Source organism: Pteropus alecto, unplaced genomic scaffold (genome assembly GCF_000325575.1).
Source record: "Pteropus alecto unplaced genomic scaffold, ASM32557v1 scaffold43, whole genome shotgun sequence".
Taxonomy (NCBI): domain Eukaryota; kingdom Metazoa; phylum Chordata; class Mammalia; order Chiroptera; family Pteropodidae; genus Pteropus; species Pteropus alecto.
In genome coordinates this window covers 7,309,590-7,327,971 of record NW_006435764.1, presented here as the reverse complement: position 1 = coordinate 7,327,971, position 18,382 = coordinate 7,309,590, and the positions used below count along the sequence as shown (strand labels likewise).

The window sequence follows — 18,382 nt, the reverse complement described above, 5'->3', positions numbered from 1 at the left end:
CGCTCACCGAGCTGCACCAGCGCGTAGAGGAGGCCGGAGATCGACACCAGAAAGTAGGCGAGAAACACGTTCTTCAGCTTCAGCTTCATGGCCCCACCGCCGCCGCTGCCGTCAGGGCAGGCGGGGTCCGGCGGGGTTTTTGGTCCCCAACCCCCGCCCGCCAGCCTGCAGGCCCCGCCCCAGCAGCGGCCCCGCCTTTCTCACACTCCTCTCATCCAACTCGGAGGAGCTGGGGCTGTTGGCGCCCTCTGGGCCCACTTCCGGTCAGCCTGAAAGCCCCGCCCCTACGTTTATTTCCGGTCCCACCGCCTAGTTCTGGGAACCACGGGAGTGGGTTACGTCATATCCGGCCTTTAAGCGCGCGGTGCTCTGCAGTCGGGTGCTCAGTGTGGGCACATGGCATCAAGTTTGAGACCTTCCCCTTGAACTGCAGTATTTCTCCTTGCGCCCAAATTTTTCTCTTTGTATTCATTCATTCAGATTGTAGTCACAGCACCCAGTAACTCAATAAATACTTGTTATATGAATGAAATCTAGGGCCTATCGTGTGCCAGGCCTGTGCTCTAGGTCCGTCTCATATAATCCTGAGTTAGATGGTATAGTCCCCATTTTATAAATAAGGTTAACGAGAGTTTTGGAATTGCCATTGTGCAATTTTCTGCGTCCCTCCTAGATACCTGAACTACAGGTTCTGTATTGTTTCCTGACTCGCATTTCTCAGGTGACAATGCGTTCTGGGGTGGGCTGCCAAGGCAGTGGGCTATCTCCCAGGGAACTGACTGAAAATACTTCCTGAGCTGAGGAATTCTATGAACACAGCCCCTTAACTCCTGAGGGGAAGCAGAATTTTGCCACCCCAAAATATGCCTCTTGGGGATATTTTAAGCTGGTTGTTTTTAAGAAATGACTCAAGAAGAGCCTTTTACTTTCCCCTTATCTGCTTAAAGGAAAGGAATGCTCACCTTAGCATCATAAGAACTAAGTGGCAACCAGGGAGAAATCTTTTAACAAAATTACCCTGTGTCCCATTGTGTCTGGGTGGCCCATCAAGAACTTACCAAATATTTGCTTTCTCATCTACCTGTGAATCGCCTACTTTCCTTCCCTCTGAAGTCCCAGACCCCTGACTCCCTCTTAGTCCAGGATGGCATATAAACCCTAACCGCCTGATTTGTCTTCCAATCTCATATGCTTAGGGAGCGCCATATGTACATACGTAATACATTTAGTTATTTTCTCCTAGTAATCTCATGTCAATTTATTAGACCAGCCAGAAGAACTTAAACTAGTTTCTTGTAAAGCGTTGTGGTCAGTCTACAAAATAGAGAAAATTACTGTCACTAAAAGTGGGAAATTTTTAAAAATGCTGCTAAAGAGAAGCAGCCTTTCATGTGAGAACATCTGATCATCTAGCTATTTCTATTCAAGGGGGGCCCCATCAGCTCTGGTCACCACTATTAGCTTAGGCCTACTAAAATCTTGTCAATGTAAAAAATGTCTAAACCTAAAGAGAATTTTTAAAGAGTACTTGAGCCAAACTGAGGACATATGCCAGGATGCAAGACCTCAAATTCTTCAGAGAATGGCAGCTTTGCAGCTCATTTTATACATCAGAAGCAAAGAAGACATAAGGAAGGTGCATGAAATCTACTGGTGGTAAATTAAGAAGGTAGGAGAAAGTACAATGGTGAAAGCTCTTCAACTGGATAAAAGGCAACGTGGAGAGACATCTTTTACATTGGTGGGTACAGGATAGTTAATAATCAACATTTATAGCACACAGAGGTGCTATGCGGGGAACAGGTTAACAATGAGGGGTTCTGTGGTCTCGTGCTCTGGTGCCTACAGCTGTGCCTTCCAGGGATAGGAAAAGAAAATTACTCTGACATTTCAAAGGTATATTATTCTAGATGCCTAAGAACGATGGACAGAGCTCACTTAAAGATTGACCTTTGCTAAGGAAGCTATAGGCCTAAAATATGACTACTCGCTATGACTTGCCCAGTTAGGAATTTGTGATCAGACCATCCGGTGTGGTTACTTTTGGTCACTGAGCTTGTCAGACCTGCTATGTGGTCTCCCTGAGCTCGCCAAGTTTATTACATAGCAACTTTTTCATTCACAATCTGATGACCTTGTGGGGCTTCTCTGTGAAAACACTGGCATTTAACAAACTGAGGAAGGCTTGCACTCACTCATTTTGCTGAATCGACAAGGCTTATGCTGAAGCCTTATGATGAAAATGTCATGCCCTCAGGCTTCTCAGGGTCAGTGATTCAGGCCAGAACTAGAGATATGGACAGTTATTTATGGTTTAGCTCTTTATTGTTGCTTCTTTTATCAAAACCTGTCACAGCTGGGGGCCAAGAGGAAGTAAAAAAAATTCTCACAAATATGCCCCCTCATCTCCAGTTAGTCCTCCCCCCCGCCCCCCACCCAGGGCGTTGGGCCAACCCTGAGCACACATGATCATCTCTCCCATCTTCAGCCTTCTCCCAGCAATAAATACAGGCGACCGTGATTCAGTGAAACTGCAACAGATTTCTCCATTTTGAATGCCCCTCAAGGGGACAAAAAGGAAGCAAAGAAGTTCAATGCCTAACCCCTCTTAAGGAATGGAAACTTCTTTCCCCTAAGGGACAGAGGAGACAAAACTGTCCCTGTCAGAACTGTAGCTCTAGAAGGAATTGGGGAAAGGAAAGGCTGGAACAAGAGAGAAGAGAAGGAAGAGGAAGTTCTCCAGCAACCTCGCTCCTTTGATCCATTCATCCCTTCTCAGATAAGGGGTGGTCCCAGTGTATCCGTGGGGCATAAAAAGGGGAGAGCTGACAGAGAAGAGCCAGGAGGAAGAAATAAAACGAGAAAGCAGTTTGGTGGAGAGGGAAGGGGAAGGAGAAAAAGAGCCCGAAAGCTCACTGCCCTCATCTTCTTCCAAGAAATGGCATCGACACACAAGAGGCGTGAATGAGTAGGGTCTGGAGGATTCGGGACCCCCAAAAGAAATGAAAGAGAAAGGAAAGCAAGAGTGCTGTGGTCCCCAGGTCTTCACAGGTGAATGTGCTCCACACAGAGCAATAGAGTGTTGGGGATGAAGGGAGACTTGGTGTCAGTGGGTGGGAGAGGTCAGGAGATCATAATTGGAATCCAGAGCCCAGAAACAGCCCTCTCCTCCTGCCCAAATGTTGGCAGAATCTGGGTTTCGGGATAAGGAAGGTGAAGTCTGGGGAGGGTCAAACTCCAAGGCAGAAGGAGTAACTCTCATCACCACCATACCTCCTACCCCCCAATGTCCCTTGGGTTATCGCAAGTGAATACTCCAGTCAGATGCCACATTAACACCAGGCTTACGCAAGATCAACACAGAGGTCTCAGGGTCATGCTGGAAGGACAGGTGGCTTTCAGGAGATCCTGGAGGAGACCAAAGAGTACTGCAGTCATAGCAACAACTTTCCTACAGGCAAGATGTCCCCAACCCTGCCCCTGCTTCCCCTCTTTGCTCTCCCTGGAGGCCGGACCACTCACTCACCTTTTGTCTGGAGTACCACGGCTGCTGGCTTTCCAGCCCCTATTATCACCACCCGCTCAATCCAGACTGGTGTCTCAAAGTGGCCTTTGGGATCTGCTGAGCTGGAGGGAGCAAAAATTAATGCCCATCACGGAGAAAGATGCCAGAGCAAAAGGGAGGAGATCCAGAGCAAGATCATGATGCTGTGAGCATCCCCGAGGCCCGGCCTCCTCCCGAGGCTGCCAAGGCAGGCAGAATGGGCACCTCATTACCTGGAGACGAGGGTGTTGCCAGAGAATGAGAATCGACGCAGTAGGAACTCATGGCGAGTCTGATAATTGAACGTGTGCCCATCATCTAGATAGAGCTCTCCTTGGGCTGTACCCTGGGGAGGGAGTGGAATAGGTGAGTGCTTGAGCTCAAGAGAGTGAGGGGACTGACTCCTAGGAAGGTACGGATGACTGAAGAGGCCTCCTGCCTATGCTCTCACCTGGGGGCTGAGTGCAACAAAAAGAGTGATGGGGTCTTCCTTCATACACTCGGAAGAACGCCGCACTCGCATCCACCGAGGTATAATTGTCCCTCCGCGCTGGAACGCAGGGATCTAGGGCAAGAGCAGTGCCGGGATGAAGTTGCCCCATTGTCCAACCCTGGCCCTGCAGCTTCCTTTGCTCCTGCCCATCTTTCAAAGCACACACTTTCTCCCACTCTGGAAACCTGCGGGCAGATGGAGCTGGCAGCTGGGCCAGGCATACTCACACTGCTTAGGGTTACAGGCAGGTACAGGGTCTGGGGACCATGATGCTTCTGGTAGCTATGAACGTCATACCATACCTGTGGGCAGCAGGAAAAACAGTTGGTCACTCATTGCACAGGGCCCCCATTCCACTTACCGCCTGTGGCCTCCACCATCATTCCCCACCATGTCCTTCCTTAACTTACCTCCCCTTGGCCAGGCAGATAGACCTGCACACCATGAGCCCCTGAGTCTGATACAGGATGAACCAGCAACGCATCTCCTAAACGCACCAGAATCAAAATGATCTGAGATCAGTTCCAAGGCAGGGAGCACCGAAGCGCCTGCGCCCTTGCTCCACCAGCCTCGCCCACTCCTCCCTCCCTGCACGTCCAAGATACAGCTCCCACGAGTGCTTATTTCTCACCCCTCCCCTTAAGCGCCCACCACCAGCTGTCCTCCCCATTTCTCACCAAGCAGGAATTGATCATCTATACTAAAAGTGGTGACATCCTGAGGATAATGCACCCACAGCGGCCTAGGAAGGAAGCAAGACAAGAAAGCTAGACACTTGCTGTTGTGGCAGAAGTCAAAGATGCCGCCCCAGGAATTGGTGATGAGAAAAGCACAGGGGTAAAACCCAGGAGCTGACAGCCAGACAGTCCGGACAGGCTTCAGGCCTCAGCTCTGCAACCTCACCCTGGTCTAGGTATCTAACTTCCTAACCCACCGCCCTGCCCCCTCCTGCCCTGCCCACTCTTGAAACTGTTCTGAACAGCAGCTTTCCAGTGGCCACTTGGTTATCCTGGCCTGAAAGGCCCTTCAGGATCATGTCGAATTTTCCTCTGCCACCTCATCTCTCACCTCTCCTTCTGGTTCCTTGCCCCTGAGAAACACAGTTTTTCTATCCCTGGAATACAAAAAACTCATTTCCAACTTAGAATTTTTGCACCTGGGGTCTCCTCTGTTTGGGATATTCTTCCTTTAGATCATGAAGATCTGTCTGACCCCTCGGTTAGGTCTCATCTCACATGGCCTTCTTCTCAAAAAAGCTATTTGTGGAACCTAATTTCACTACCCTCTTCTATTTTTTCAAACAGCTTGTCACTGTTGGCAATTTTCTTATTTATATATTTGTTTCCAAGTCTTTCCTCCTCCTAAGAATGTACATTTCACAAAGGTAGGACACTTGTCTGCAATGTTTCTGGCTCTGAGGATAGTGATAAATAATGCCTGGCATGTCATCAGCACTCAATAATGTCTACTGCTATTCATTCCTGTCCTTCTTTTGTTATTCTTGGCCTTGAAATCACATTTTCCTCCTTTATAAGACCCTAGTGAGTAAAAGAGGTGCAGAGACGGAACCCAGTCCCCACTGTCCCCCCGCCACCGCAGCCCACTCTACACAGACCCAACTGAATGCCTCACCTCATGACAGGAATCCCTTCACGATGGGCCTGATAGAGGAGTGTGTACCAGAAAGGCAGCAAGGCGTATCGCTGGTCCAATGCATCTCGAATTATGTCCTGGTACTGAGACGGTAACAGCCATGGCTCTCGCCGCCCGGTGTCCAAGTGGGCATGTGCCCGGAAGAATGGCTGGTAGGCACCCATCTGGTACCAACGGACAAGGAGCTCTGGTGCTGGATTCTTGAAGAAGCCACCCACGTCGGCTGGAAAAGAAGGAAGGAAGGTTGGAAAAAGAGGGTGAAGGAGGGCTGCTGTGCAGGAATCTCTGAAGCCCTGTGCTGCCCCTGCCCCTCAGCCCTCTACTTTGCCTGTCTCCCACCAAACCAAGGACCCCCAACTCTTCCTCCTCTCACCCCCACAGAAGGATATTCCCACCAGCCCCAAGCTGAGACACATAGGGATAGAGATCTTCAAATGGTCCCATTCAGCGGTGTTGTCTCCTGTCCACACGGCTCCTGAGGAAGACAAGAGAGAGGGAGGGAGCTTGCAAATAGTGACGCACTTAGCTTCTTATATAACTGACCTCTCTGACCTGCCACATCTGCTCTGAGACCCCCCAGGGTCCGGCTGAAGATGGCAGAGTTCACAATAGCTCTTAAGGGACCTCCCACTCCCTGGCGTCCCTCAAAGTGCAGAGCTGGGAGGAGGTGATGTGCAGCTCTCACAGGATAGCCACATGGACAGACTGCTTGAGGACCAGGCCTCGGTCCACAGCGCCTCCCACGTGGCCCTCACCCCCTCTCCCTTGGCTCTATTCTCCAAATCTTACCATAGCGCTGGGAGCCAGAAAAGAAAGCCCTGCTCAGGACAAAGGGGCGTTCTACGCCCCCAGAGCGCAGAACCAGTCCCTCAGCAGTCGCCATGTGCTGAGTGGAGACAGGAGAGAGGAGGGGTAGTGAGGAGCAAACGCCAGCTGTCATCTGTTGCAAGTCCCCCAGCCCTTGGACCCCGCTTCAGCCCCTTACCACATATAAGCCGTAGATGTTGTGCACATCTCGGTGCTCCCAGCCCCCGTAATGCTTGGCATCCTTGAGCATAGTGACCTCAGGACCATTGAACACAGATGGTTCATTCATGTCATTCCAGACATAGAGGTTGGGAGCTGAGCCCTGAGAACACAAGGCAAAAAATGGAGACAGAAGGACAAAGGAGAGAAACAGAGTCAGACAAACAGTGTCAGAGCAGCAGAGCTCCTGAGAATCCAAAAAGATGCATTTCTCAGGGACCATTAAGGCCCCTGATATACTACAGGCAACCAACCATGGCAGGATCGACAGGCAGAGAATTTGAAGAGGGAAAGACAGATGCAGGTCGGGAGAGGCCGTACCTCATAGTTGTCAAAGCTGAACATGTTAGCCCACCAGGCCCTCATGGTGGGATTGGTAAAGTCGGGGTAACTAGCTGCACCTAGGAGTTAAGGGTGGCTGTCAATCCCCAAGGGGAGAAATGGTCACCATTCTTCCTCCCTGGTTTTCCGATAACCCGTCCCTCAATTTTGGGTCCACACCACCTACCTGGCCAGCACCAGCCCTCGTAGTCAAAGCCATCCCGGGTTTTAACGTACAGATGCAGGCTCTGCAACTCCTCGTGTATGCGGTAGCCAGAGTCCACTTTGATGTGCGGGTCCACGATGGCGACCAGCTGGGAGCAAGAACACGTGGTCAGGGCTCTCCAGGGCTACTGTGTTGGAGATCAACATAGAACGCGGCTGCAGCCCTTTTACCTTCCGCTTCTTGGAGGCCAAGTGCTCGAGCATGGTGAGGGGCTGGGGGAAACGGCTGGAGTCCCAGGTGAAGTACCGCTTGCCATCGGCATGCTCGATGTCCAGCCAGATGACATCGCAGGGCAGGTTGTGGTCATCGAAGCCCTGACTGACTTCCAGCACGTCGGCCTCGTCCCGGTAGTTCCAGCGGCTCTGGTGGTAGCCGAGGGAGAAGAGCGGGGGCAGTGCCTGGGTCCCTGCAGGTTCAGCGAGTGACCGGGGTCACAATGGGATCAGGCCAGGCTGGGGCCAGAGGGAACACCCAGGAATTGAAGGCGGCTTCTAAACTAGAGGAGGGCTGAAGGACAGAGGACTTCTGAAAGTGCAGTTGCCCCTCTCAAGAAGACCAGGGCCAGAAAAGGAAGCTGCCAGCCGACAGAGGGGGACGCTGTGTACCTGTGAGACTGGCATACTGCCGGAAGATATCAAAGACCGAAGGCCCGAGCAGCAGGAAGACATCGATGATGCCGCTCTCTGACATCCAGCGGACATCTGTCTGTGGGGTCTCTCCAGACCCCTGCAGGTAGTCTAGCATCTTCCCAAACAAGGTCTGTAGAGGGGACCGCAGAGAGATCTGACACCCTCCCTCTCATTCCCCAACCCAAAGACAAAGCGGCAATGTCCTCCTCAAAATCCTCACAAAGCTTCTGATGAGTCGCTCTGGGCTGAAATTAAATGTCACCTCCTCAGCGGACCCCTCTCTCTGAAGCAGCACTGCCCCCACCCCCACCACACGACTGCTGCATTTCTTTCTCAGCACGCACCACCACCAAGCTCATCTTGTCTTTGCTATCCATTTGCCGGCTGTCTGCCTCCCTGAGTGAGGGCCTTTCCAACCTCAACAAGAAATATACCTCCAGCACCTAGAAAAGTATCCAGCACATGATGCGTACTCAATCACAAATGTGCTGACAATAAATGCAGAGAGCGCAACGCTTCCCCATGAGCGTGCATCTTCTAGTAGTGACGGGGGAACTCAAAGACTGCTCCCAGGGCCCAGCGTCCTGCTGTCACGCAATCCCAAAAAGGCTTTCTTCAAAGCTAATGGCCCGTCCACCTCCAGGCCTGAAGACTCCCTTCCCTTCCTGCTGCCCGTGCCTGTGCTCTCACCTTCCCCGCAGTGTTGGAGGATATGTCAACCCAAGTTTCTGCGGCATTGAGCCAGAAGATTCCCAGGTCTCGATGAGGACTGTGTCCCAGGAGCACAGGCACAGACCCGTACAGGGCCATGGGGTTGTACAGCTCATACTGGAATACATCCAAATTGTAGAGGCGATACGGCTCCCCACCCCTGCAGGCAGGCAGGCAGGCAGACGGACTAGCCCCAGGCCCCGGTACACACAACCCCTACCCCATAGACACAGCTGAGGGATAAGAACTGGTCCCTCTGCCCTTTCTCAAAGAAGAATTATCCAACTGCCAAAGGTGATCTGGGCACAGGAAGCGATTCACGCTTCTCTGGAGTATCCAATATGCATGCACATCCCCTCACAATCTGACTTCCGACCCCTCTCTCCCCCTATATCCTGAGGTCACCATGAAACTCACTCAGTGACCTTCAGCCTCAGGTTGTCTGCATGCTCGGGGATCCCATACACATGCTCCATGCCTGGCAGAGAGAAGTCCAAACCTACAGATGTGGGACCTGAAAGGAAAGCAAAAGATGAGGTCCAGAGCCTCCGCTGGCGAAGACGCCCTGCGCCCCTGCCGAGGCTCTCCCGGTCCCTCACCATAAGGCTTGGTGTCAGTGTGAGTTTTGAATGTCTCCTCCCAAGCTCCTGGCTCATCTTTCTCTGCCTTGCCCTGGGTCTCTTCTGGCTGTGAGGAACAGAGCAGACCACTACCCAATCATACACCAGTTCTCTCTCTTCCCCCATCCCTTTGCTAAATTCCATCCCTGATAGTGAGATTCAGCTCAAGTTTCTTGTGGGCCTTTCCCCTCCAACCTCCCAGTCATCCCTGTGCTCCGGCCACCCACCCCCACCGACTTGCCTTGTCACCATCCCCAGGAGTTTCCTCGGGCTGGGCCCCATCGCCCTCAGCTGGGTCTTTTGATCCTTGCCTGGAAGGTAGGAGAGCTGTCTGCTCCAATCCAGAGGGGATAGGGACGAGGGGCTAGTGGAAGGAGGGGTGAGGGAATAGAGAGCCAAGGGTCCAAAGGAAGGAAGGCACTGGAGGAAGGGACTGAACGTTAAAGCCTGGAGAGAAACCCCCGCAGTGAAGAGATACGTGTACAGAGGATGAGGAGAGAAATGAGGAAGGGAAATGAGGAGTAAATGCCACCAGGAAATGCCTTCCACACAGGCCCAAGTCATCAGCCTCTACCAGCATCCCAAAGACAGGTGGGTTCAGGGCCTAGGTTCGGAATGCCAGTCCTGGCTCTGCTGCCTCCACTGAGACACGCTGGCCTCAAATGCCCACACGGGGCCTCAGCCTTTCGGCTTGACGCACGGGTTTTGCAAAGGCAGGTGGGTCATACCATGATCCAGCCTCTACAGATATATGCAGGGACTCAAATGAGAGGTTGTGCCAAAGAATGCTTTCAAGGGCAGCTGGCAAGCAGCTCTGCCCAGAGCCTCAGTGCACCTGAGCTGAGAGCCAGGAATCCCAGCAACACCCAGCATCTCTCCCCCGCTTGGCAGAGCAAGAAGCTTCCTATATTCCTTAAGGACGTCCAACATTTCATCTTCCTCCTCCCAGGGGGCTCCCAGTCAGAACAGGGACCAGGACCAGATAGCACATAGCTGGAGAAAGAGCGGTGATGAAGGGCAGGGCATGGAAGGGTCTGGGGCACCTTCCCCTGGGGGCCAGAGTGAAGGGCGGGTAAGGGCAGAGGAACACATACAGTACCAGTGGCCATGGATTTACCTAGAGAAAAGGTTCTTGATCTTATCCCAAATGCTACCGAGCGTGAGACTAACTTTATCCGAGAAACTAGGGCAGGAGGAGATGGGTAGGGAAGGGGAAAAGGAGGCACAAAACCAACACAAAAACAGAAACATAAAAGTGAGTTTCAGTCGACAAACTTCCAGAGATGGGGGGCGGCGGGGAAGAAAATAAATCTGGGAAATGTGATGGCGTGAGAAGGGGAAGAGGGGAAAGGCAGACCCAGGCAGGCCTCTCTCAGAGGAGGTGCCCAGGGTACAGCTCAGGGACAAAAGTGACTGCCTCCTGGTCTGCAGAGGAAACGAAAACGACTGCAAGCAGCCTGCTTCCTACCACCCCTAACCGACAGCTTCTCCCAGCACTCGGCCCCTACCTGCTGTCTTGCCACCCTGTCTTCTCTCAGGGACCCAGTGCCAGACCCCACAATGTCCCTAGGCTTTCAGACTAGGTCACCTTCAGTCCCAACCCCTGTACTCACGAGACCCTGGGGGCTCTCTGGTGCTCAAAAGCTAAGAGTCCTCGGGCATTGACACTGAGCAGAAGGCTGCGGTCCTCTAGCAGGTCAAGGCGGAACGGCCGTGCTGTCAAGATGATTTTATAGGGTCCTTCAGCCACGGTTAGCTCCACACTATTGTCGTCACGGCCAGAGACGGAAAGCCTAGGAAAGAGATCGAAAGGAATTTAAGGATGTGCAAAAGACCAAGAGTGTAGTTTCGACACTTTAGAAGAAGGGGGACCTGCTAAGAGCTACAGACAGTATGGCAACGGAGCAGGGATAGCCAAAGTGACCAAAGGAACCCAATAGAGCCTGGAAACAGACCTAAGGATAGTTAGAACTCGGAAGTGTAGCAGAGGTGGTATGGCCACTCACTGAGGTCAGGAGGACTATTCAATAATGGAGATCCGCTGGATAGGAAAAAAATGGTGTCATATTCCTACCTTCTACCAGATACAATTTTCAACTTCAGACAGATTAGTACTTAAAATTTAAAAGTAAAATCTTTGGAAGAAAATATAAACAAACATTTTTCTGACCTTGAAATAGAAAAGAATTGTTTTAAACACAACTTAGAAAACACTGACACCAGAAGGTAAAAGACATACATTTGACAACACTAAAATTCGGAATTTCTATTTATCGAAAGACACCTTTAGGGTCATCAAGAACAAGAAAAGTCTGAGAAACTGTTCCAGGATAGAGGAGCCTAAGGAGACACGACTGCTAAATATAATATGGTATCCTAGATAAGTGGGATCCTAAAACAGAAAAAGGGTATTAAGTAAAAGCTAAGGGAATCTGAATAAAATGTGGACTTTAGTTAGTTAGTAATAATGATATCGATTCATGAAGTACAACAATTGTACCACAGTAACATTAACAATAGGGGAAAATAGGAGTGGAGGGTATACAGGATCTCTCATAATATTCTTGCAACTTTTCTATAAATCTAAAACTATTCTAAAGTAAAAAATCTTTTTTTCCCAAGGCACCTTTAAGAAAATAAAAAGATAAGCTATAGCTTGGGAAAAACAGCTTAAGTATAAGTGAGAAAGAATTAGTATAAAACCGATTCGTAAAGATCTATGCACCCTTATGTTCACTGCAGTGCTATTTACGATAGCCAAATATAGAAGCAACCTAAGTGCTCATCAACGGACAATTGAATAAAGAAGTTATGATTCATATATACCATAGAATATTACTCAGCCATAAAAAAAAAAAAATGAAAATCTTACCATTTGCAATAACATGAATGAACCTAGAAGGTATTATGCTGAGTGAAATAAGTCAGAGAAAAATAAATACCATATGATTTCATTTATATGTGGAATCTAAAGAATAAAAGGAACAAACTAAGTGAAAACAGACTCACAGATAAAGAGAACAAACTGGTGACTGCCAGAGGGGAGGGAGGTAGGGGCCTTAGTGAAAAAAGGTGAAGGGATGAAGAAGTACACATTAGCAGTTACAAAACAGTCACGGGACGTAGAGCACAGCACAGGGAATACAGTCAATATTACTGTAATGGCTGTGTGAAGAGCCAGATGCACGCTAGAGTAATCGGGGGGATCACTTCATGAACTACGTAAACATCGAACCATTATACTGTATACCTGAACTAAACAAACAAAAAAAAAGAATTAGGTGTTAAGACTCATGAATTTCTACAAATCAATAAGGACAAACAACATAAAAACAAAATAGGCATAGTTGGCAACTACCATTTCATAGACTAGTAAACCACAATGACAAACACATGAAGACACAATCTCATTAATAAACTGGAAAAGACAACCAAGCCAAGACCACCATAGATGGGTGGTATCATTCTACACCCATTTCGTTCACAAAAATTAAGTCCTACAGTACCAAGGATTGAGGAAGATGTAAATCAATGAGGTCTCTCACATATTGCTGGCAGAAGTGTAAACTGGTAAGCCACTTTGGCTTTATTTTAGAAAGTTGATCATTTCCATGTTCTACAACTCTGCAGTCCCTCTCCTAGCTATATAACAAAGAGAAACTCCTGCACAGGGACACAGGAGACATGGACAAGAATATTCATGCCCAAACTTTGAATAACAAAACACTGGAAACCACCCAAATGTCCATCAATGTAGAAATGAGTATGTTGGGATATAGTCATACATTATACAGTAGTAAAAATGAACTACTAGAGCTGCATGCAACAGAGTTAAATAAAGTTAGGTGAAAAAAGAAAATCCCAGAGGACTTTCATTAAGATATCATCCCTATGAAGCTCAAAAATGAACAAAACCACATAATTTATTGCTTAGGCACATATGTACAAGTATGTATACGTGTTTATACACATCTACACACGAAATGACTGTAAAAAAAAAAAGCCAAGGGAATGATAAACTTCAGAGTAACGATCGTTGCTGGGCAGGGGGTCACAGGTACAGGACAGTGAGAAGTATATAGATGGGTTGGGTAGAGGACTCATAGAGTAGAGTTTGTTATTTTCTAAATTAAACAATTGTCATTCATGGAACAATGATGATAGTGAGTCATGACCTAAGAATTTGAGTAATCTTATCCTTAAAATATGGGGGGAAAAAAAAAAAGAAGAGAAGTAAGAAAGGGAGAAGGGAAGATGAGGGAAGGGAGGAAGGAACCAACCACAGAGACATTGTATTCCTGGAGGGCAGGATCTGTGCCTTGTTCATTTCCTCTTGTATCACTAGTACCTACCCTAGGTTCTGGTGCAGAAGAGGAAGCAGTATCTGCTGAATGAATGGAAATTAAAAGGAGAAAGAGAAAATAGGTCAAACAGAGAAAGAGAAAGGTTGAGGAGAGTGGCAAAGTGCTATTATCTCAATGTGAGAAAGTCAGCTGCCAAATACAAATTCATCAGGAAGGAGAAAAGGGCCATGGACACAGATAGGTTTCTCTGGAAAAATTTACCGAGCTGTTGGGGGATCAGCCACCAACACATCTGGTACACGGTATCGGGGCCGCCGGGGCTCCAGTTCATCAATCCTGATCCGAGTCATGTTCTTTTGAAGCCCCTGGAGCTCCAGCACCAGCAATACCTGAGGGGGCAGAGGTTTGGAATTGGAGAAAGGAGAGGACCACACCATGGAATGCCCTCGGAACCAACTCCCTCCTGAGGGGTCTCCTCCTTCTAGCTCTTTGCCTAAGGGATCCGAGATCTGAATTCCTCACGAAGTAAAAGCCCCAAGATTAGGCTACAGCAGGACGTTGGCTATGGGTTCACCCTTCCTGAATTGCCCCTTAGCCACTCCCCCACCCCCATCAGACTCTTCCTTTTTTCCACTGACCTTGGTGACCTCATTGATCAGATGGACTGTGAGAGCATCAGGACCAAGCTGCAGTGAGTCCAGCAGGGCTCGGTATGGAGAAAGGCCTGGACGTATGCTTCGCTGCCGCCTGTCAAGTGAAAGGGTTAAGAATGTGGGAGGGCAGCCTGATGTCCGCAGGTCCCCCTATCACTAGCAGTGTCCCCAGGCTACCCCATCTGCCAGAGATACCTCGCACATCACCCTACTTTCCATCCCACTCTCCTAGAAATATCATACCTGCAGAAGGAACTCTCTTCACAGGTCTTAAAGTTACTTCTATCCACAGCAAGGGTGATTCCCAGGCAGACCCCTAAACAAGCCAGTACCAAACCTGCCCGTGACCTAAGGAGAAAAAGGACAAAGAGGGAACAATCGGCTTGGGGTCAGAACGGGCCCCACCTTCAGAGGTAAAGGCCACATCCCTAAAAGACAGCTCAGAAAAGAGGGAAGATGGAGTCCCTTTAAACAAAAAGAAGGCAGAGGAGGCATGGTGTTAAGTGTCAGGCCTGGGGAGTTGGCTCACTTACCCCATACCTTTAAAAAGGTGGAGGAACTGGACAAGGATCTTTGGCCTTCAGAGGCCCTGCTGTTGACTCTGGTTACATCAGCCTCTCAGTGGAAAGGAGCAATAACAGTGAGCCCCAGGGGAAGCAGTGGCACCATGTGTGTGGATGAGGGAAACAAAGCAAGCCATGCCTTTGCACCGGCAAGGCACTGGGTGGAGCTACAGTGAAAAAGTTAAAGATGTACCCTCAGCTAGCCTACTGGTCACAGTTCCTAGGGTACAAACATCCCTAGCACTCCAGCATCCTGCCCCTCAGATCTCCACTCCTATACCTTCAAGTTACCACTATCATGAACTAAGCCTGAAAAAACTAACTTGCATTAAATCCTAATGTACCCTCAGGAGCCTAGCTAACGGCTTTCTAGCCCTAGTTTTTCAACTCTGCCTGAAGTTTTTAACTGTCAAAGTCTAGGTCTCACCCCTAGCGATTTTGATCTAATTGGTCTGAAGAAGGGCCTGGGCATAAGAATTTTTTTAAAGTTCCCTAAACGACTCTAGTGGGCAATAAGGTTTCAGAATCACTTCTTTATACGCACAACTTCTTTTCCCTTTTTCTGTTTTCTTGGTGAATGTAAGGTTAAGATTTCTTCCAAATAGGAAAACGGAAGCATAAAAGGTTCAATAAGTCATCCAAGATTGAACAGGGGTGAAACTAGGATTGAACTCAGCCATGACTCTGAGGCCCATGTACTTTATGATGCAAAACACAGCACACTAACCACTGGCAGGGCCTGCCCCACTGAGGACCATCGCCCCAAGGTTACCACAAACTATCACTTCCCCAGCGTAATGTCAAATGACAGACAAGGGACTTAATGGGCTTCTTTAAACAAGTTAGTCTGAAGGATATATTCAGCTATTCTGAGTATATCATAAACAGGAGTTCTCAAACTTTAGTGTCTGTTAAGAATCACCTTCACTGCTTATTAAATGAAGATCCCAAAGCCTGGGAATCTGCATTTCAAACATGCTCTCCTAGTGACTAATGTAGATAGTCCAAGAGCTTCCAAACGGGAGAAATATACAAACAAAAACACAGGCTTCTTCTAAGCATTAAAACTTTGCAACCTGCTAATGGGGAAGCTAAAGAGTAGGGCCTACTATACATATTGCATCCAGTAATAGCTTTAGTATCTGCATAAAAGCTGAAGGGAAAGAAAATCACCAGAAAGGAGATCACAGAACACAGTAGGCCCTCCAGTTCCAGAAGAATGTGGGAAGCAAGCCAGGGCACGGAAGGCTGAGGAAAACAGCAGGCATTGTGGTTTAATAGGTCTAGCAGGAATAAGCAGTAGCAAAACAAGCAGAAGAAATGCTACCAGAAAACTCAACAGCAAGGCATGTGGCCCAGGTCCTGAGGAGTGACTACAAGCAGGCACCCAGACCCTCTGAACCTATGTTCACCTGCCCAAAGCAGCAATAACCAGAAATACTGTCAGTTAAATACCCTCCTGGAATCCTATTTGCACAATCTATAAAACGGGTTTGGAGAGATGCCGATGGGGATAGGATTTCTAAAAGATCTTTCAGATGTGACCTGTTGGAAGGGCCTAGGAACTCGGGGATGCCTCGAATGCCCCTGAGCAAGCGGTGCTCCAACAGCCAAAATCAGGAATGAGCCAAAAGGCAAGTCGCACCCGTTTATTGTTTCAGATCACAGGATTCCAAGAGTTGAGTTTACGACCAATGCTTTTTTCATTGCTGCCGGCAGTAGCCGCCTCTCCCACCCCAGTACATCCGTTAGATGCTGGTAAACGTTTTGCGGCGCTGGTGGTTGTTTCGAAGCTTTTTTCCGCTAATATAAACTCGAGAGCGCAGACCAAACCGTTCGATTACATGTCGTGTTTGAGCAACATCATCCAGGCAGACTGAACTTACTGGATCCTGCCCCAGCCCTGCCCAGCGAGCGCGAACACCGAACAAGCCAGTGCCGGCGTCCACGTGAACCACGTGAAGGCAAGGGCAGGGTCCGGGGATATGGGAGAGTGGGTAAGAAGGGCAGTGCAGGCGGGATTGCCGGCCGCGCTGCTTCCAGCCCGGCTGAGGGGCCGCAGGACAGCTGGATGCGTTCCTGGAGGCCGGGCCAAGTCTCGTCCCCCGCCCCGATGGCACTGCAGGAAGGAGGCGGCAGCGTTAACCGCCGCGAGCTGCAAGGGGAGGGCGGCGGCTGAGAGAGCCCAAGGCCAACAAGAGCGCTCAGCTGCGGCCTTCTTTAACCGCCAGCGGGAGCTGGGAGCACCAGAAGCATGGGCCCCCAACGCCGCGAAGATCTACCGCGAGGAGGCTGGGGGCGCTTGAGACCATCTCCAGACAAAAGGTCCTCGCGATACCGGGGATGGCAAAGTCTCAGGAGGACATACAAGGATTAGAGATATGGGGCTTGGGGGATCTGGGGACGTCCCAGGATGGTCCCGGGTTCCGAGGTCCTCACCGCCTCCTACGCGCCGCCACTGCCGGTACCGCCGCCATCTTGTGCCGGGTTTGCTCCCTGACCCCAAGCTTCCCTTCCCCCCGCGAGCGTTGAGCCACGTATCTTAGCGCCCGCCTCTTCCGGCTTTGGGATTGGCCGGGCCCGGGAACGGTCGGGCGGCTGTCCCATTGGCTGAGCGCGCACTCCAAAAGCAGGTAGAGGGCGTGGCTGGGCGATGAGGGCGGAACTGTCCAGAACCTGGCGCTGTCCTATTTTGCCTGCTCTAAGCGTCGGACAGAGGCACTGGACTCTGTTTTTCTCAAATCAGCAAATTTTATTTAGAAAAAAAAAAAAAAGGTGAGAGAAGAAAAAAGTGACAGCGTTCTTTACGCCATAGTCTTAGAAATCTTCATCTTTCTGCAGCACCTTAGCCCCGTCTCACTGCTCAAACTCCCTCGGCTCCCGGAGCATGAAAAAGGCTATGTCCCCTGCCGAAGTAGAGTGGACGGTGAAGGTGCCTGGAAACGGCCAGAGAAAAGGCCCAGGCGGTCAATGTTGCGGTGGAGGACACTGTGCAGCACAGCCAGGTGGGGTCCACCCTCACCCCCACCCTCCCTGGAGAAGTCCCGGATGAAGCGGCCACGCTCTGACTGGAAGATAAACTTCTGGGGCAAGGGCCCGTGCTCCCGGAGAAAGCCCCAGACACTGAGCAGCAGCAGACGCACTTCAAAAGGTGCCAGTTGGCTAAATACTTCGTGCATATTACCCAGGGCTGGTGGCAGAAGGCTTCCCTCAGCCATGACAGCCACTAGGGTGCAAGATGCCTCCAGATGCCAGGGAGAGTGGGCCGTATCAGGGTGGCGAGAGGCTTCCCAATGGCTCAAGAGGGCAGCCAGCAGCCCCCGCAGCAACACGGAGCAGTAGCACAGGGCTGGGGGAGCAGCTGCTACCAGCTTTAACAGCTCAAAGAGCAGGGGCTGCTCCCGGAAGCGCCGGCCAATGCGGAGATCCCGCTCCACGGTGGCCCGGGCGTGCTCCTCAGGGGGCCAGGCTAGCTCAGCGCCAGCCGCATCAGGACACACACTCTCCACCAAGGTCACTGCAACTGCTTTGGCTGCCTCTGGGCTCAGGGTGGGAGCCCCCCAGCAGCCCCCACATTCAGTGCCTCCAGGGGCACTGCAGCAGTGCACCAGGAGGCTGAGGAGGCTCTGGGTGTTATAG

The 18,382-nt window shown here is 50.2% G+C and overlaps 3 protein-coding genes across 4 annotated transcripts in view; all 3 read right to left on the bottom strand.

The window, feature by feature from the left end:
• B3GAT3 (beta-1,3-glucuronyltransferase 3) overlaps window positions 1–179 on the bottom strand; it is a 4,031-nt gene extending 3,852 nt beyond the window's left edge. The window contains exon 1 of the mRNA XM_006911207.3: window positions 8–179. Coding sequence (XP_006911269.1) covers window positions 8–89 — 82 coding nt within the window. The 5' untranslated portion in view covers window positions 90–179. The remainder of the gene's footprint in view (window positions 1–7) is intronic.
• Window positions 180–2,298: 2,119 nt separating this feature from the next.
• Window positions 2,299–17,340, bottom strand: GANAB (glucosidase II alpha subunit). 2 transcript variants are annotated; one of them, XM_006911205.2, is made up of 25 exons: window positions 17,183–17,340; window positions 14,424–14,528; window positions 14,166–14,274; window positions 13,789–13,916; window positions 10,837–11,016; window positions 10,341–10,406; window positions 9,465–9,534; window positions 9,203–9,290; window positions 9,021–9,117; window positions 8,583–8,763; window positions 7,869–8,022; window positions 7,434–7,669; window positions 7,225–7,351; window positions 7,038–7,117; window positions 6,676–6,819; window positions 6,480–6,576; window positions 6,064–6,165; window positions 5,670–5,913; window positions 4,715–4,779; window positions 4,448–4,524; window positions 4,265–4,339; window positions 3,996–4,109; window positions 3,778–3,890; window positions 3,527–3,627; window positions 2,299–3,408 (listed from the first exon to the last, which is right to left on the bottom strand). In XM_006911205.2, exons 1-25 carry the CDS (start codon window positions 17,218–17,220, stop codon window positions 3,299–3,301), a joined length of 2,901 nt encoding a protein of 966 aa, XP_006911267.1. In that variant the 5' UTR covers window positions 17,221–17,340; the 3' UTR covers window positions 2,299–3,298. The 2 variants fall into 2 exon arrangements, with proteins under 2 accessions (XP_006911267.1, XP_006911268.1); XM_006911206.2 differs by lacking the exon at window positions 10,341–10,406 and having other exon boundaries at window positions 2,307–3,408.
• Window positions 17,320–18,382, bottom strand: part of INTS5 (integrator complex subunit 5) — a 5,040-nt gene continuing 3,977 nt past the window's right edge. The window contains exon 3 of the mRNA XM_006911204.3: window positions 17,320–18,382. This exon is cut by the window's right edge and continues 18 nt beyond it. Coding sequence (XP_006911266.1) covers window positions 17,641–18,382 — 742 coding nt within the window. The 3' untranslated portion in view covers window positions 17,320–17,640.

Bases quoted from the DNA above. Each gene is read 5' to 3' on its own strand.
- GANAB (XM_006911205.2), bottom strand. From the start codon at position 17,220: ATGGCGGCGGTACCGGCAGTGGCGGCGCGTAGGAGGCG. The intron at 13,917-14,165 runs GTCAGTGGAAAA...CTGCCCCCTCAG, and splicing joins TGATCAATGAGGTCACCAAG to GTATTGCTGGTGCTGGAGCT. The intron at 9,291-9,464 runs GCAAGTCGGTGG...TGTTCCTCACAG, and splicing joins CTCCTGGGGATGGTGACAAG to CCAGAAGAGACCCAGGGCAA.